The sequence below is a fragment of the Ursus maritimus genome, unplaced genomic scaffold, assembly GCF_017311325.1.
Source record: "Ursus maritimus isolate PB19 unplaced genomic scaffold, ASM1731132v1 scaffold_17, whole genome shotgun sequence".
NCBI classification, from domain to species: domain Eukaryota; kingdom Metazoa; phylum Chordata; class Mammalia; order Carnivora; family Ursidae; genus Ursus; species Ursus maritimus.
Window position 1 is genome coordinate 13,651,365 of NW_024424119.1, and position 18,528 is coordinate 13,669,892.

The 18,528-nt window shown below is 39.3% G+C and overlaps 1 protein-coding gene across 1 annotated transcript in view; it reads left to right on the forward strand.

Moving 5' to 3' along the window:
• Positions 1-18,528, forward strand: part of FOCAD (focadhesin) — a 272,312-nt gene that overhangs the window by 169,290 nt on the left and 84,494 nt on the right. Inside the window, exons 19-20 of the mRNA XM_008689800.2 lie at positions 2,495-2,680; positions 10,376-10,497. Of these exons, the coding sequence (XP_008688022.1) occupies positions 2,495-2,680; positions 10,376-10,497 (308 nt within the window). The remainder of the gene's footprint in view (positions 1-2,494; positions 2,681-10,375; positions 10,498-18,528) is intronic.

Genomic DNA, 18,528 nt, shown 5'->3' on the forward strand with positions numbered 1-18,528 from the left:
GATCTTTATTCAAATACTGGCCTATCTCAATTTTTTTTTCAAATTGCTGAGTAGTACTCCACTGTACTACGTACCATAGTTTGTCCACTCGCTTGTTAAGGGACATGGGGGTTGTTTTAAAAATTTCTATCTAACACCCTCTCTACAGATTTTCAGCTCTTTTAAGTTCTCACCTGGTCACCTGGAGGGACAGGGCAAGGCTCGGAAGCAGCGGAAAAATTCCTAGTTGCTGGCTTGGTGGTTGGAGGCAGATGGTGCTGTATATATATCGGTTATACTCGTGGCATAATACCATTTCAGCTCTTGGTTTTATGACATGGTCTCATAGCATTTAAACTATTTTCGGGGCTGCAGTTAATTTGAGAATCCTTCGTTCTCTGAAGAGCTTGACAAGTAGACAAGTTTCCATTCCGGAGTTAGTGCGCGTGCAGGTGTGTACGTACCTCCTGACCTGTGTGAGCTTTTGCCAAAATAGGAGCCCTTTGGGGAAAGCATGAAATTATCTTCTCTCCCCATAGCTCCTCTGTCCTCGCAAAAATGAGTCTTCGCTGCGTTCTGAAAAGTCTGTACTTCCACTCAGCCTGAAGCGTTCACACAACGTGCACACATATTAGATGGAACTGGATGTTCCTCATTTCTTTCATTGAGGTGGTGTGTTGATCAGGGTCTTGACAGAAAAGGCACATTCGGACGCAGTCCTTGAGAGGTTAATGGGCTCTTGACAGCCGTGTGGTCAGGGCTGCAGGAGATTCACGACAGCGGTGCAGCGTCCCAGGGTGGTTAATATCCCTCAGCCTGAGGAGGTGAGGAAGGGGAGGTGGCAGTTTGGAGAATTAGGGAGAGCATCTGCGTCATAATTAGTCCTGCCGAAGGGGAACCAGGGCCTGCAGAAGAGGGATGCAGGCAACTTGTAGCAGTCCTGCAGGAGGGGGTCTGGGGAGTACATGCCCTGACCTCATTCCGTTCCCACCGTCTGATCTCCTGCAAGTGTCTCCGTGGGATAAAGCCAACTGGAAGCCAAAGGACAAGGGAGCCTGTGGGTGCACTCGTTACAGGTTATTCTTCCAGGGCAGGAAGCAAGGTTGAGAGGGTAGAGGGTGGATCTGGAGGCGTACATGGGAAACATCCCACACAGGTGTCCTCTGGGCTCTGAATGGGGAAACGTGGTCGCGTCTGTGAAGGCTGCAGGTAGGAGCGACAGGACTGGATGTGTAATAGACGCTCCGGGGTGCGCTTGCTGCCTTTAATTTAATCATGGTCATTGAGCGCAGACTTCTAGATCTACTAGGAACGAACTTCCGGTTTCGTCAGCTGGACCTTTCATTTTTGTTCCTCTGAGAAGGCACATGCAGTGGTTTTCTTTTTTGTTTTCCATACATCTGTTTAGCTTTAATGTGTTCGTTGTTTTTGTTTCCTGCATTGGCAACCTCTAGTGGTCCTTAGAAAAATAACACTTGAATATGAACTTGTAGTCTTACCAGATATTTTGTTTGGACGTCCTGTTGTCTTCTGCTCCCATAGTCTGTCTCTAATAAGTAGAAAGGTGAAGCAATAAAGGGTTGGGCTTAATTCGAAGGAACCAAAGAAATAATGAGCTAATATTTTGGTGTTTTAAATAATTGTACTGATATTGCTACAGAATGATGGATGGTCATAAACGGCCTCTCTGAAATACCTAAGCGACAAGAAGGAACTGGTCCCATGGAAATCTGAGACTGGCGTGTTCCACTGGTGGAAGGAATAGCACGTGCAGCGGGTCTGACTTAGATAGGACCTTTGTGTTATTGCAGAATAGAAACGAAGGCTGTGTGGCAGCGTGCCCTTCGCAGAGCTAGCAAGGAGGGTGGATGGCAGAGCTGAGGTCAAAGGGAGAGTCGGGGGCTAGATCCTATAAAGCCTTGATCATTGTCAAAGTGTTAATGTTACTCCATGGATGGTGAAAAATCACTGGAAGTTGTTAGGGAAGGCAGTGACTGAAATTCTGGCTTTGGGGCAGAGGACGGTTTGGGGGGGTGGTCATGAGGAGAAGACACCAAGAAGCTAGTTTTTAAATTCGTCCAGATGAGGAAGAGAGAAGAGGATGACTAGCCAAGTAGCAGTGAAAATGGAGGGAAATGGATGGATCTGGGATATATTTTCAAAGGTAGATCTGGAAGGACTTGCTAATGGATTACATATGAGAAGTATGAGAAAGAGAGGAATTAAGAATGTGTAAGTTTTTAAGCTTGAGTACCCAGCTGCCATGATCTAACTTGGGAAGCCTGAGACAAGAATGGGGATCAAGATTTCCCTTTTCACTTTGTGAAGTTTGGTTTGAAATATAGCTCTAGGTCTGTGTGTGTGTGTGTGTGTGTATAAGTGTGTACTTATACACTTACACTTCTCTATACACACACACACACACATAAACACACACACATATATATGAGTTAACAATGAATGATCGATTCTCTCCTAACATACTATATTTACTCTATTTTTTATCTCCTTTCAGCTTTGGAGGAATTTTTTACATCTCTTGTGAAGCAAGAAATGGTGAATATGCCCCGAGGGGTGTATCACTCTGCATTAAAAGGAGGTGTCCGGTCCGACCAAGGAAAAACTGTAGCAGGAATCCCCAATTTTATATTGAAAATGTATGAAACCAATAAGCAACCAGGTTTGAAACCTGGCCTTGCAGGTAAGTACAGTACATAGTATCAAAGTATAGGCTTTTTTTTTTCCCCCTCTACGGATTCTATTTGAAAGAGAGAGAGAATGAGGAGGGGAGGGACAGAAGGAGAGAGAGAAGCAGGCTCCCCGCTGAGCAGGAAGCCCGACCCAGGGCTCGATCTCAGGACCCTGGGATCATGACCTGAGCCAAAGGCAGACGTTTAACCAGCTGAGCCACTCAGGCTGCCCCAAGGTATAGATTTTTAATGTAAGGATGTAACTTCCACTTCCAAGACAGTGTGAAGAGGTCATGGCAGAATGCCACTGCTGCTAACATTTTGGCACAACTGGACAAATTACAAAAATAAATCACATTTTAAAGACATCAGAGAACTGCAGAAGCAAAAACAAGTAGACTAAAATTACAGAATGGGGAGAAAGAACATTTTAGGGCTGTGCCCCTACTGCCCCATGGGAGATAGTCACTGGTTTTGGTTGTGCACTAGGATTGGGGCTTGGCCCAAGAAGAGGTCTGTTGGAGTAGAGAGAAACCAGTGGAGCTTTTAGTGGTTTCATGGGTCTAGAGTGATGTGATGGCTGATTTTCTATGTCAACTTGACTGGGCTGAGTGATACTCAGATATCTGGAAAAACATTATTTCTGGACGTCTTTGAGTATATTTCCCAAAGAGGTTAGCATTTGAACCAGTAGACTGAGTAAAGAAGGTCACCCTCACCAGTGTGGGCAGGCAACATCCAATTCCCTGATGGCCTGACTAGAACAGAGAGCTGGAAGAAGGGTGAGTTTGCTCTTTNNNTAGCCAGGATGTCCATCTTCCCTGAATTACATTGAATTACTGAATTACACCACCAGCCTTCCTGGATCTCCAGCTTGCAGACAGCAAGATCATGGGACTTCTTAGCCTCCATAATCTTGTGAGCCAATTCCTGTAATAAATATCCCCATATATAGAGAGAGAAAGGGTTGGGGGAGAAAGAAGGAGAAGAGGGGGGAGAGAAATTGACCTTGAGATTCTGGTTCTCTGAAGACTCTAATAGAGGTGAGAAACCAGAGAATTTTCTCATAAGCTATCGGACTGAATTTTGAGTTTGTACTGAAAGTTAAAAGAACTAGGCTGGTGCTTCTGAGAGGCAAAGTGAAATCTCCAGCCTCCCTGTGCTTAGGAAACAAAGAAGAGGTAGGAGAATGGGCCTGAAAAACACACGAGGAGTGAATTGATACCGAAGGTCTACACCTCTTCTCCCCGGAGGGCATTTACCTATTCTGGCCTCAGCTGGAGGCTGAAATTCAGGCTTGACCTTAACAAGAGGCTGGTGCAGGAGGCAGAGAAACCAACAGAGACCTTGTTCATGCAGTGTCTGAGTGGTAAAACTGGGGACTTGTGGGACCTCAGACGCAGAGCCTATTTCTCCCTCAAGATATTTGTCAAATTTTGAAGCTTTATGGGATGGAAGGTTAAAGAGCTAAACTGAAAACCTCGGAGGACACATCTGAATCTCTCATAAGCTTTCTGTATTGAGGAGACCAATTAGGCTGTCAGATGAAAATCTTGGGGAAGGCATGCCCGAGGAACAGGGCTGAACCAGAGGTAGACTGAGATTCACCAAAGCTATAATCAAGCCTAACCCAGTTGAATCGGATTCAATTGAAATGATCAGTCCTTTATTCTCTCTACCTGAAAGAGGGGAAGAGAAACTCCTCTCTGGGTAAAAAAAATAGTATCATCTAGATTTTCTGTGGTTCCTTTGTGTGCTCTCCAATACTCAGTGACAAAGGTATTGGACGTATGAAAAAGGAAGAAACTTTGAAATGAAGGGGCATTTCATGGAGACAAGTCATTCCACTAAGAAAATATCACACTTCTAATCAGTGTACACAAAATAGCATAATTTTTAAAATATATGGACAACATTCCCAAAACTAAAAGACAAAGTGGACAAACCTGCCAGAAGGGTGGTGGGTGGGGCCTGGGTTCATAGGTGATGGGGATTAAGGCGTGCACCTGTTGTGATGAACACCAGGTGTCATATGGAAGTTTGGAATCACTATATTGTAGACCTGAAACTAATATTATACTCTGTTAACTAGCTGGCATTTAAATTTAAGACGTGGACAAACCTACAATAATAGTGGGAAACTTCAAAACACTTCTTTAAAGATTTTATCTATTTTTGAGAGAGAGAGAGCACCAGCTCAAGCACAAGGAGGGGGAGGGGGAGAGGGAGAAGCAGCCTCTCCCCGTTGCTGCGCAGGAAGCCTGAGTGGAACTTGATCCCAGGACCTTGAGATTATGACCTGAGCCGAAAGCAGACACTTAACCAACTAAGCCACCCAGGTGTCCCACTTTAAAACATTTTAAGGGACGCCTGAGTGGCTCAATCAGTTAAGTGTCTGCCTTCAGCTCAGGTCATGCTGCCAGGGTCCGGGGATCGAGTCCCACATCGGGCTCCCTGCTCAGCGGGGAGTCTGCTCCTCCCACTCCCTCTGCTGCTGCTGCTCTGTCATATATTGAAATTTACAAAATAATCAGTAAATTTACCTCTGAACTATACTGTGAACTAACTTTACTTAATTGACATATAGAGCATTACACGTTACAGTAACAGAATTCTTAGGCTTTTTAGCAGTGCTTGGGGAAATTAACAAAATGACCATATGATGGACCATAAACTTCAAGAAATTTCAAAACATTAAAGTTATCTTCTGATAACTGATATTAGAGTCTATCTTCTGATGATGGTGGAATTGAGCTAAAAATAAATAACAAAAGGATAGCTAGAATGTCTCCAGTAGCTTCAAAATTGAACAGTATACTTATAAGTAATCCATGGATCAAAGAAAAAATAAAAATGGAAATCAGAAAATATTTTTAACTGAATCATAATGAAAATAAGCCACATCATGACTTGTGGGACTTAGCTAAAACAGCAGTAGAGGGAAATTTGTACTTTCAATACATATGTTAAATAACAAGAAAGGAAAACAATTTGATTTAAGCTTCCATTTCAAGAATAACAGCAAATTAAGCTTAAAGAAAGGAATAATGAAGATAAGAATAAAAAAACAAGAGAAAACATATAAAAAAAATCACAGCCAACAATTGATTTTTTTTTTAAAGATTTTATTTATTCAAGAGAGAGTACATGCACACGTGAGCAGGGGGAAGGGCAGAGGGAAAGGGAGAGAATCCCATGCAGACTCTGAGATGAGCGCAGAGCCCGATGCAGGGCTCCATCCCAGGACCCTGAGATCATGATCTGATCTGAAACCAAGAGTTGGATGCTTAACTGACTGAGCCACCCGGGTGCCCGTAAAATTGATTCTTTAAAAAGTTTTTAAAAAATTGATAAAGCCGTTGTAAGTTTAGACAATAAAATGGAGAAATATAGATTGTCTCTATTAGAACAACAGAGAGGACACCACTTCAGACCTACAGCATTCAAGAAAACCATAAAAAAGGGGCGCCTGGGTGGCTCAGTCGTTAAGTGACTGCCTTCGGCTCAGGGTGTGATCTCGGAGTCCTGGGATCGAGTCCCATGTCAGGCTCCTCCACTGGGAGCCTGCTTCTTCCTCTCCCACTCCCCCTGCTTGTGTTCCCTCTCTCGCTGGCTGTCTCTCTGTCAAATAAATAAATAAAATCTTAAAAAAAGATCATAAAAGAATATTACGAAGAACTTTCAGCCAGTAAGTGTCACAGTTTGGATGAAATATAGAAATTCACTAAAATATAAAACTTTGCAAAACTGACAGAAGGAGAAATAGACTATATGAATAGTTTGATAGGTATTGAAGAAATTGAATCTCTAACAACTTTCCCACAAAGAAAACTCTAAGTGCAAATGGCTTTCTTGGCTAATTCTTCCCAAAAATCAAAGAAGTAATAATAATGGTCTTCCATAAATTCTAACAGAGAATAGGAAAAAGGGAACACTGTTGATGAGATCAGCATAATCTTGATACTGAGTACAAGAAGGGAATATTATAAAGCAATCTCTTCCATTACACACAGTTGTAAAACTACCCCAAAAATATATTAGAAAATGGAATTTAGCAATACAGAGGATAGTACATAACAATTGAGGTTAATTTAATATTTGAAAATCAGTATAGTTCAGTACATTAATAGAAAAAGGCAGAACAATCTTTAGGTGATCTCAATAGATGCAGAAATAGCCTTTGAATGATTTTGTTTTCATTCCTGATACAAAAAAGACTCTCATTAAACTATGAATGGAAGGGAGCTTTTTAAAATTCTCATAAAGAACATCTACAATGCTGTCTTTGTACTTCATACTGAAATATTGAAACTTTTACTTCTGAAATTGGGAAAGAGACAGGGGTGTTTGTTATAAGCACTATATTTTTCAGTATTGTAATGAAGACTATAGCTAGTGTAATAAGCCTCGAAAAATTAAAGTCATAAGGATTAGAAAGGAAGAAGTAGAATAGTAATTATTTGCAGACAAAAAATTAGCCATTAAAATAGTCGTCAGTGGGGTGCCTGGCTGGCTCAGTTGGTAGCACATGCAACTCTTGATCTCAGGGTCGTGAGTTCAAGCCCCGTGTTGGGTGTAAAGCTTAGTTTAAAAACTTTTCTTTCTTTCTTTTTTTTTTTAAGACTTTATTTATTTGAGAGAGAGGGAGAGGGAGAGGCAGATTCCCTGCTGAGCAGAGAGCCAGATGTGGTGCTGGATCCCAGGACCCTGAGATAATGACCTGAGCTGAAGGCAGACACTTAACTGACTGAGCCACCCAGGCACCCCTGTAAAGCTTAACATATATATTAAAAAATATTCATTAGTGATTACTTAGTTAAATAGTCATTGTAGATGCTTGTATAATACATGGAAAATCCAAAATAATCTACAGACTAATTAGGATTAGTAAATGAATTCAGCAAGGTTACTTTATACATATAAAGGTCAACATACAAATCAATTATATATTTTTATATACCATAGTAAAAAAAATTTTTAAACTGTACCATTTATATAGCACTGAAAAATATAGATTACCTAGGATAAATTTAACAGAGTGTATAAAACCTTTACACTGGAAGCTACAAATTATTATGGAGAAAAATTAAAGACATCCTAATAAATGAAGTCATATACAATGTTGATGGACTAGAAGACTCTAATTTGTAAAAATGTCAACTCTCTTAAATTAATGAATAGATTCATTCCAGTCCCTAGCAATATCCTGGCTAGGATATTGGAAATTGACAAGCTGATTCTAAAATTTGTGTGGAAATGCAAAGGTCAGAATTAGCCAAAGTAATGTTGAAGAACAACAGCAAAATAGGAGGATATACATTACCAGGTATCAAGACCTATTATAAAGCCACAATAACTAAAAGTGGTATTGGTGCAAGGATTGACAGGTTGACCCACGAAGAATATAGAGTGTCCAGAAACAGACCCACATACCAAGGTCTCCAAATTTGTTACCTGAGTGACATTGCAGTGCTGTGGAGAAAAGGGATGATCTTTTCAACAAATTATCCTATAATTAAAATCTCTGATTATAATAAATAAAAATAAAATCTCTGATTATAAAAGTAATAACAAATTATATTAAAATCAAGAATACATGTTAACCAAAATCTACCATTAAGAGCATTTAAACGCAGGCCACGGAATGCAAAGAAGGTATTTATAATACACATACCTGATAAAGGACTCAATTTAGATTATATCAAATATTTTTTGCAAATCAATAAGAAAGTTAATAAAAAATTGGAAAAAGAATTGAACACATCCTCCAAAAGAAGAAATTCCAATGTCCAATGAACATATGAGTAAATAGTCTTCTTCGTTATCAGAGAAATGCAAATTAAAACCACAGTAAGATACTGTTACATACTTACCAGGTTGGCTAAGTGAAAAAAGATGGAAAATAAAAAGTATTGATAAAAAAATGGAGCAACTAGACTGGGGTTGGGAATGCAAGTCAGTACAACCACTGTGGAAAGCTGGTTCTGAACAAACTGGTTCAGACTGGTTCTGAACAAAATCATACCCTGTTTTACCTAGTGTTTTCATTCTTAGGGATAAACCTAAATGAAGTCCCCAAAAGACATACTGTAATGTCCATAGCAGCATTATTTGAGGAGCTCTAACCTTGGAAGCTGTCTAAATGCCTACTGACAGTAAAATGGATAGATAAATTGTGTTATATTCACGTGGTGGAATATTATTCAGCAACGAGAAGGAATAGACTACAACTGCGAATAATGTGGATGATTCTCGCAATGATTATTTGAGGGAACGAAGCCAGATACAAAAGCATATGTACAGTCTAATTCCATTTATATAAAGTACCGAAGTGGGCAGAATGGTTGTTAGCAGGTTGGTATGTTTGGGGTGGGGGTGGACGTGACTGGAAGGAGGCATGAGAAAGGGGTCAGGGATGTTGATAATGGTTTATTTCTTGATGTGGGTGCCAATTACTTGTTCAGTTTGTGAAAATTCATTGAGCTGTATGCTTTTGATGTGCACTTTTCTCAGCATATATTGTACTTCAGTAAGAGATATTTAAAAATGTAATGATCTTCATGTTTTAAATTTTTAGTTCTTGAATGTGTCTTCTCATTGGCTCACAATTACCCAGATAGCTTCCAAGACTACTTCCAGCATTTGTCTGTCTTCCTTTGCTTTTCCGTGAACACTGGGGGCCAGCTGGAGCTGGAAGTTCAGTTTGAGAACTTAGTTGACCAGAGTGGGGAGGACAGGGAGGTGAAAGATTAGAGGAGGAGGAGGGAGGAAAAAGGGGAGAGTGAATGCATGTGAGTGTAGGGATGAAGGAAAACTTGTCCACTTGTGGGTATAACCTAAAGGAGCCCCTGTTATCAGGAGTTCACAAGGGTTGATATGTGTAGGCATTTCTCTTTAATTGGAATTATTATTTCTTCTTTCTTTCTTTCTTTCTTTCTTTCTTTCTTTCTTTCTTTCTTTTTCTTCTTCCTCCTCTTCTTCTTCTTCTTCTTCTTCTTCTTCTTCTTCTTCTTCTTCTTCTTCTTCACCTATTTAGAGAGAGAATTCACGCAAGCAGGGGGAAGGGCAGAGAGAGAGAGAATCCTCAAGCCAACTCCCTGCTGAGTGGGGATTCCCCACATGGGGCCCAATCCCAGGACCCTGAGATCATGACCTGAGCTGAAATCAAGAGTCCGTGATACTCAACCAACTAAGCTGCCCAGGAGCCCCTAATTGGAATTTATTCTTAAAAAATTAAAAATCTCTAGAAGTAACAGCTCACAAAATTTAAAATCATAAATTGTAAATTTGTTTGTTTATTTACAAATGAATAAAGCTCATGAATAAGTGATAATTTGAATATGGTAACTGCTAACTTCTTAAATCACTTCTATTTTTTCTTTCCTTAGACACCGTAGTCAAAAAATCGTATTTGCTTAGCAAATTATTTTAATTTGTAAATCTCTCAATCCAGGGGTGCCTGGGTGGCTCAGTCCATTAAGCATCTGCCTTCCGCCCAGGTCACGATTGCAGGGTCGCTCTGCCCTCCCCTTGCTCTTGTTCTCGGGTGTGCGCTGTCTCTCTCAAATAAATGAAATCTTAAAAACAAAAACAAAAAAAACCTGACTATCCAGATTGATTGAATATGGATTACTGAGACTCTGGGAATCTAATTAATTAAGTTTTTCCATAAGAAATGTTTTTATAAGTTGTTTTTACCCCCTCAGGTGGTATGTTATTTTGTTATGATGTTTCAACCTATCAGAGTAAAGATGGCAAACCATTGAATCGACTGATGGCCAGTAGAGGGCGAAGTTTCAAGCAGACCTCTCTCGCTCTAGTGCATGAGGTAGGTGCCTCCATAGACAGTGTAACCGGTTCTTCTTGCTTGTATATGTTTAGGTGCTACCCCCCCTTCAGTTTATGGTCATTAAATTTAGTGTGTGTTTATTTTATTTTGTTTCAAAGATTTTTAAAATTTATTCGAGAAAGAGAGAGCGAGAGAGCATGAGCAGGGCGAGGGTGGGGGAAAGAAGGAGAAGCAGAAGCAGGCTCCCCACTGAGCAGGGAGCCTGATGTGATGCAGGGGCTCCATTCTAGGACCCTGGGATCCCAGCCTGAGCCGAAGGCAGATGCTTAACTGACTGAGCCACCCAGGCGCCCCTACATTCCTTTTTTAAATTCAAAACTTGCATACCGTTTTGAGAGAGAGCACACAAGCAGGGGGAGCAGCAGGCAGAGTGAGAAGCAGGCTCCTCTCTGAGCAAGGAACCTGATGTGGGACTTGATCCCAGGACCTTGGGATCATGACCTGAGCTGAAGGCAGACGTTTAACTGACTGAGCCACCCAGGTTTCCCTAAAAGTTGCTTTTAAAGGCAACCAAAATAGTGGACCCAACTGAATACTAAAATATTTGGATGTGTTTGGATGTGTTTCTGAAAGAAACATGCTTCTCTCATTGCCCAGCCTTATTATTAGGGAGTAGTATGTAGTAATTTGGTTTCTTTCATCATTGTTTAACTTGTATTGTTCAGAATAAATACCAACTTATTATTTAAAGAAATAATCTTGCCTGTTTCTTGATTTGAATCCTCTGCAAGTACGTAGGGCTCCAGTGTTTATATATTTTGTGGATGTTGTGAATTAACCGTAAATAAGTGTTTAAGGAAAAAAAACCCTTTGGTTTTCGTGTTTATTCTGTTTTTCTTTTAGGCTACCCTTTTAAAATAAAGTTATGTGATGCCGTGAGATGATTTGTATAAAGTCTGATCATATCAGATTGTAGCAACACCAGAGGGAGGAGAGAAGCTGGAGAGCATGTGGGAAATGTGGGCTTTAGTGTTACCTTTAAACAGTTTATGACGGTTACTCATTCAGGTGTATATAGATTAAAATAAATGAATAACAAAGTATCCTAACAAAGAGGTTTCTTTTATATAATTTGGACATGGTAGGTTATATACCACTTACAAATGAAGATAGGAATTGTAAAACATTTAATGGCTTGATGTAAACGTAATTAGAGCTACTACAGTATGTTTGTACTAAATCTCATTTTGGTGCGTAATTTCTGAATCTTGGCACCACTCATTTGGCTGGATTATATTCTGCATCCTGTCACTTGCTACAAGTAGCATATCCAGTTTTTAGAGATCTGTCTTTATCCTGTGCCGCCCATGTTCTTTCATATATTTAATTAGAGTTGAAATTATATAAATATTTGGTTCAAAGCTTTTTTTTGTCTAATTCAGTGTTTTCACTTAACTAAGGAGGGACTAAAGATCTGGGAGGAAAAGAGGTTTAATTTCATGAAAGAAAGAACATAGGTGATTTCTAGATTTGTTTTCCCTAACATCTCATTACGGCCATGGAGAAGGGAGAGATTTGGTGCCTTTTTGTGTTTTAAGCTGTGCACGTAGGGGATTGAAGGTTACTTAACCAAGTACTTAACCAAAGTGTTAAGTATTAATGGAAAGTTGATTTTAAAAGTCACCATCAGAACAGAAACAAGAAAAAGTGTTAATATGAGGAGTAGCAGAAGGCAATCTAATAAGTTTCAGCAAATGGCATCAGAATTTAGGCATGCCTTGGATATGAACAGAGAAATTATTTGGGTTAAAATAATTGTTGCTGGGGCGTCTGGGTGGCATAGCGGTTAAGCGTCTGCCTTCGGCTCAGGGCGTGATCCCGGCGTTCTGGGATCGAGCCCCACATCAGGCTCCTCCACTGTGAGCCTGCTTCTTCCTCTCCCACTCCCCCTGCTTGTGTTCCCTCTCTCGCTGGCTGTCTCTATCTCTGTCAAATAAATAAATAAAATCTTTAAAAAAAATAATTGTTGCTGGTATTGTAGAATGCCTAGAAAATTTCAAAGAGATGAGGAAATCATTATTTTAGGAGTCAGTTGGAAGATACATTGGATAGAATTTTGTCAAGTCTATGGTAGGATTTTAGTTTGGATTCATCTTGTTGTAATTCATTTAAAAAAAGGCAGAGATAGAGAATGAATCGTACAGTTTCTCAAACTAGGTGACAACAAATAATACGAGTTTTAAGATCTGGTTAATCAGAATAATAATTGCAGTGATAATAGCTAACAACCAGCTCAGGTATTTTAAAAATTGCTATATATATGTATATTCATTTAATCTCTACAGTAACACTGTGAAACGTTGGTACTGCTAATGTGCTTGAGATCACAGAGCTCCTAAGTACAGGAGCCTGGACGCTGAACCCGGGCAGTATGACTCAGGGTGGTCCTTGGACTACCCTACGCCATCCCAGGTTAACCAGACAGCATGTAACGATACCTTTGGATCTTCCCAAGATGACTCTAGGGTTTCCTTACTCTTCTCCTTGCTTCTGGTCCTTCTTTTGTTGGGATCCTTTTGGTATAGTTGCAAGGGACATTTTCTTCAAACTTCTTTGGGTTCTTATTATTGCTTCTGAGTCTTTTATTTTAAAAATATCTGTCGTGAGAGTTTCCGTTGGTTTATTCACCCATCGATGGGCCCTTGGGGTGTTTCCAGTTCTTGGCAATTAGGACTGAAGCCACTATAAGCAATTCTCATATAGGTCTATGTGTGGACATCTGTTTTCATTTCTTTTGAGTAAATAAAGATGTCGGAGTGGGATTGCTAGGCCATATGGTAAGTGAATGAAACAAGCTACCAAACTTTTCCTAGTGACTGTCCATTTGGAGTGCCCACCGGCAACGTAAGGGAGGTTCCACTTGCTCTCTTTGCCCAGAGTCCTCGGTTTTTTATTTTTTTTTATTTTTTATTTTATTATTATTATTATTATTTTTAAAGATTTTTTATTTATTTATTCGACAGAGATAGAGACAGCCAGCGAGAGAGGGAACACAAGCAGGGGGAGTGGGAGAGGAAGAAGCAGGCTTATAACGGAGGAGCCTGATGTGGGGCTCGATCCCATAACGCCGGGATCACACCCTGAGCCGAAGGCAGACGCTTAACCGCTGTGCCACCCAGGCGCCCCTATTATTTTTAATAATAATAATTTTTATTATGTTAGTCACGATACAGTACATCTCTAGTTTCTGATGTAAAGTTCCATGATTCATTACTTGCATATAACACCCAGTGCACCATGCAGTACGTGCCCTCCTTTTTTTTTTTTTAATGATTTTTTATTATGTTAGTCACCATACAGTACATCCCTGGTTTCCGATGTAAAGTTCGATGATTCATTAGTTACGTATAACACCCAGTGCACCATGCGATACGTGCCCTCCTTACTACCCATCACCGGTCTATCCCATTCCCCCACCCCCCTCCCCTCTGAGGCCCTCAGTTTGTTTCTCATAGTCCATAGTCTCTCATGTTTCATTCCCCTCTCTGATTACCCCCCCATCCCTTTCTTCCCCTACCGATCATCCTAGTTCTTATATTCCATAGATGAGAGAAATTATATGATAATTGTCTTTCTCTGCTTGACTTATTTCACTTAGCATTATCTCCTCCAGTGCCATCCATGTTGCAGCAAATGTTGAGAAATCTTTCTTTTTGATGGCTGAGTAATATTCCATTGTATATATGGACCACATCTTCTTAATCCAGTCATCTGTTGAAGGGCATCTCGGCTCCTTCCACGATTTAGCTATTGTGGACAATGCTGCTATGAACATTAGGGTGCATATGGCCCTCCTCTTCACTACGTCTGTATCTTTGGGGTAAACACCCAGTATTGCAATGGCTGGGTCATAGGGTAGCTCAATTTTTAACTTTTTAAGGGACCTCCACACTGTTTTCCAGAGCGGCTGTACCAACTTGCATTCCCAAGAGTCCTCAGTTTTTTAAAAGCTAGCCATTCTCATCCCTGGAGAGTGGTTTCTCTTCTGTGGTTTTGTTTCCTTAATGGCTGTTGGTATTGAGGATCTCTTTCTTTTATTTTTTGCCAGTCATACCTTTTCTTCTATGAAGGATTCTGTTGTTGTGCTTGGTTTTTTGTTGTTGTTGTTGTTGTTTTTAACCAGGTTTTTCTTTTCAAATGAGAGTTCTTTATTCTGGTATAAATTCTTTATTAGAAATGTGTTTTGCAAATTTTTTTTTAACCAAATCTGTAACTTGTCTTTTTATTTCCTTGGCAGTGTCTTTTGAAGAGCAAATGGTTACCTTTAAAGAACTTCAGTTTATCAAGGTTTTCCGCTTATGGTCCTTGCTTTTTGTCTAACCCAAAGTCTCAAAGGTCTTCTGTTTTCTTTTTTTTCCCCTCCTATATTTTCTGCTTTCTTTATTTTTTAAAAAATCGAGGCATAATTAATGTGCAATGAAACCCACTCATGTAAGATGTGCAAAACAGTGGTTTTAGCATATTCACAGAGTTGCGAAACCATCAGCACAATCAATTTTAGAATATTTTCATCCCACCAAAAAGAAATTCTGTACCTATTAGCAGAGAGACTCCCTTTTCCTCTTTTCCTAGCTTCCAGCAACCACTAATCCACTTATCTGTCTCTATAGTTCGCATATTTTGGACATTACATGTATATGGAATCATACAATATGTGGTCTATTTGTCTGACTTTTTTCACGCAGTATAATGTTTTCAAAGTTTATATATGCTGTAGCATGTCAGGATGTCATTCGTTTTTATGACCGAAAAATATCCCATTATATGAATCTAGCATACATAGTTTATCCATTAGTCCCTTGATCATCTCCTGTGTTTACATATAGAAGTTTTATAGTTTACAGTTTACATTCTAGCCTAGAATCTGTGTGAGTTAATTTTTCATGAGATATGAGTTATATTTATTGAATATTCCATTCTTTCTTCACTGAGACACCTCTGTTGAAAATCATTTGTCCGTATGTATGGGTCTACTTCTTTTTTGTTTTTTTTTTTTTAAGATTTTATTTATTTATTTGAGAGAGAATGAGAGCTAGAGAGAGTGAGAGAGCATGAGCACACACAGAGGGAGAGGCACAGGGTAAAGCAGACGCCCCACCAAGCAGGGAGCCTGACTCAGGGCTCAATCCCAGAACCCTGGGATCATGACCTGAGCTGAAGGCAGACGCTTAACTGACTGAGCCACCCAGGCGCCCCTGCGTGGGTCTACTTCTGCATTCAGTTGTATTCCCTTGATCTATGTGTGTATACTTTAACCAAAACCACACAGCTTAATTACTGTCGCTTTATAAAGGTCTTGAAATCAAGTAATATGAATCCTCCAATTTTGTTGTTTTAAAATTTGGCTATCTTTGGCTTTTCCATGTAAACTTTAAATCAGCTTTGAGAAACCACAAAAAAGCCTGCTGTAATTTTGGTTAGAAATGTATTGAATCTGTAGATTAATTTGGGAGAGAACTGACATCTCACTAATATTGAGTCTTTCAACTCATGCACAAGGCATATATATCTTTCCATTATTTCAGGTCAGTGTTTTGTTCTATTACAAATTTTATGCATATTTTGTTAAATTTAATGAGTATTGCGTGTCCCCAAGTATTTTGATGCTCCTGCATCAAATTAAACTTTTTTCGTTTGTCTTAATTTGCACCTGCTCCTTGCTAGTATATAAACATATAATGGATATCTCTGACTTTACTAAACCCACCTACATATTCTTGTTGATTTCTTGTAGCTTCTTTTTGTTTTTCATTGTGATGTGTATAAGTAGGGATGATCTTAACTTTTTTTTCCTGATGTGTGTGCCTTTCATTTCTTTTTCTTGCCTGATTACACTGTATAGGGCCTTCCAGTGCAGCGTTGAACTAGAGTGTAAGAGCAGACATTTCTTATCTTATGCACAGTCTTGCGGGAAAACATGCAGTGTCTTAACATTAAATACGGTGCTATATTTAGCTTATTTCAGTATGAAGATTTTGTAGATAAGCTTTATCAGATTCGCAAAGTTTCCTTTTATTCCTAAATTGCTGAAAGTTTTTATATCACAAATGGATGTTGAATTTTGTTGAATGTTTTGTTCTATATCAGAAGATTGTATACTTTTTAAACTTGTTGATATGATGAATTATTTTGATTTGTCTAAGTGAACCAAATCTTCATTCCTGGGAAAAACTCCACGTAATCCTAATGTATGGTCCTATTTATATGTTGCTGAATTTGACTTGCTAGTAATATTTTGTTAAGGATTTTTCTATCTTCGTTCATGAGGAATATTGTTCTGTAGCTTCCCTTTATTGTCTTTGCCTGATATGTTACTGTATAATGCTATCCTAATAAATAATTTTTCCTTAAATGTTTGGTAGAATTTTCCAGTGAAACCATTTGGGCTTGGAGTTTTCCTCAGGAATGTTTATAACTATGAATTCAATTTATTTAATATATGAGTCTGTTCACTCAGATCTATCCATCTTCCTACTAATCCTGAAGGGGGCGTTGTGGGTGGCAGAGCATACATGACAGTTAGTCCCCCCCTGTAAAGTGTAAAGTTTATAAAATCAGGGAGCTTTGTTTTGGTCACCTGTAGCTCCAATGCCTGGTATTCCCGGCACATAGCAGATGCTTCATAGACCTTTGTTGGGTTAATGATTTAAATCCTTTTGAAACGTGGATGTGCCTTAGACTTCATATATGCATTTCGTATGATAGTTTCCTTTTTCCAGAAATGTTGTTAATAAATTGACGGTGAACCTAATAATTATTGAGGTCTTACTAAGAAGTGACATTAGTATAATTTGAATGGCTTTTGTGTACTGTTTTATGTCATTAGTCATTTATATGAATAGATGTAGCCTTTCCTCCCTGCGAAGATTACGTATACTAGGGCCTTCTGAATGCCTACAACTATAGGTGGGTGAGTGTGTGAATAGGTAAAAGAACTTTGTTTTGAATGTCCTAAGAGCTCTGTTCTTCCTATCCTTACGTATTTTGCTTTATGTAATTGTCAATATTTCTGAAGAACTGTGTTCATTAAATCAAGTAATTTCCATTGTGGAGAACTAGTTATTTTATCTGTGGTGAATTCTTTTGGAGATTATTATATTCCCTTCTTTTTGAAAATTCTTAATGTTTTGATTTTTTTTTTTCATTGATTTTTCTTAAAGTGAAACTCTCTCATGGGACTTTTGGAAGACTCGCAAATCTAAGTCTGATTTGACTTTGACCTGACATACCCCAGGAGAAGTTCTGTATAATCATTGGCCTGTCTAGACTTTTCTGAACCTGAAGTGCCCCCTCTCCCTCCGCTCCTTTGAAGAGGGACAACCAGGGGTCATTTCAGACCTACTAGGACTTCTCCAACCTCAAGTGACTGTCCTCTTCTGCTCTGTTTATAACTACACTTTCTCATCCTGAGACTAACTTGATTCCTCCTGATAAGGAAGTAGAAGGTGAATGACAGTTTCGTTCCCTGAAATTTGCTGCCTGTCTTGTCATCCTTTGGCATTTCTAACTCTGACGTGACACTCTCACCTAAGTTGGATGACAGTGATTTGTCCCTGGATGAGAATGGCAGTCTTGCTTCATTATTTCCTCCATCTTTGGGCACATGCAAATGTCCCTGATGCTGCTGCCTTCACCCAACCATATTTCTGCCTCTGCGTTAGGTAATGAGCTCTGTCTTCATTTTTATTCCAGGGAACTCTTACCTGGACTTATTGGCAGCACTCATTCTGAATGAAATCTGTCCTTCCTTCCTTCCTTCCTTCTCTATGAATCATCATTTGATTCTTTTGCCCTATAAATTAATTTTGCCTTTCTTCTGCCTTCTGTGGATTTTTTTCCCTAGATGCCCAGAAATAGGTGAGATATAACCCCTCATTTGAAATGCAAGGACTATATTTGCCTTTTTCTTTCATTCCTTCTTTATTTAAAAACATATTTCTTAGGAAGAGCGTGGAGTNNNGCATTAGCATTCGTGCAATATGAAACAATTAGATGGAAATTCTGAATAAT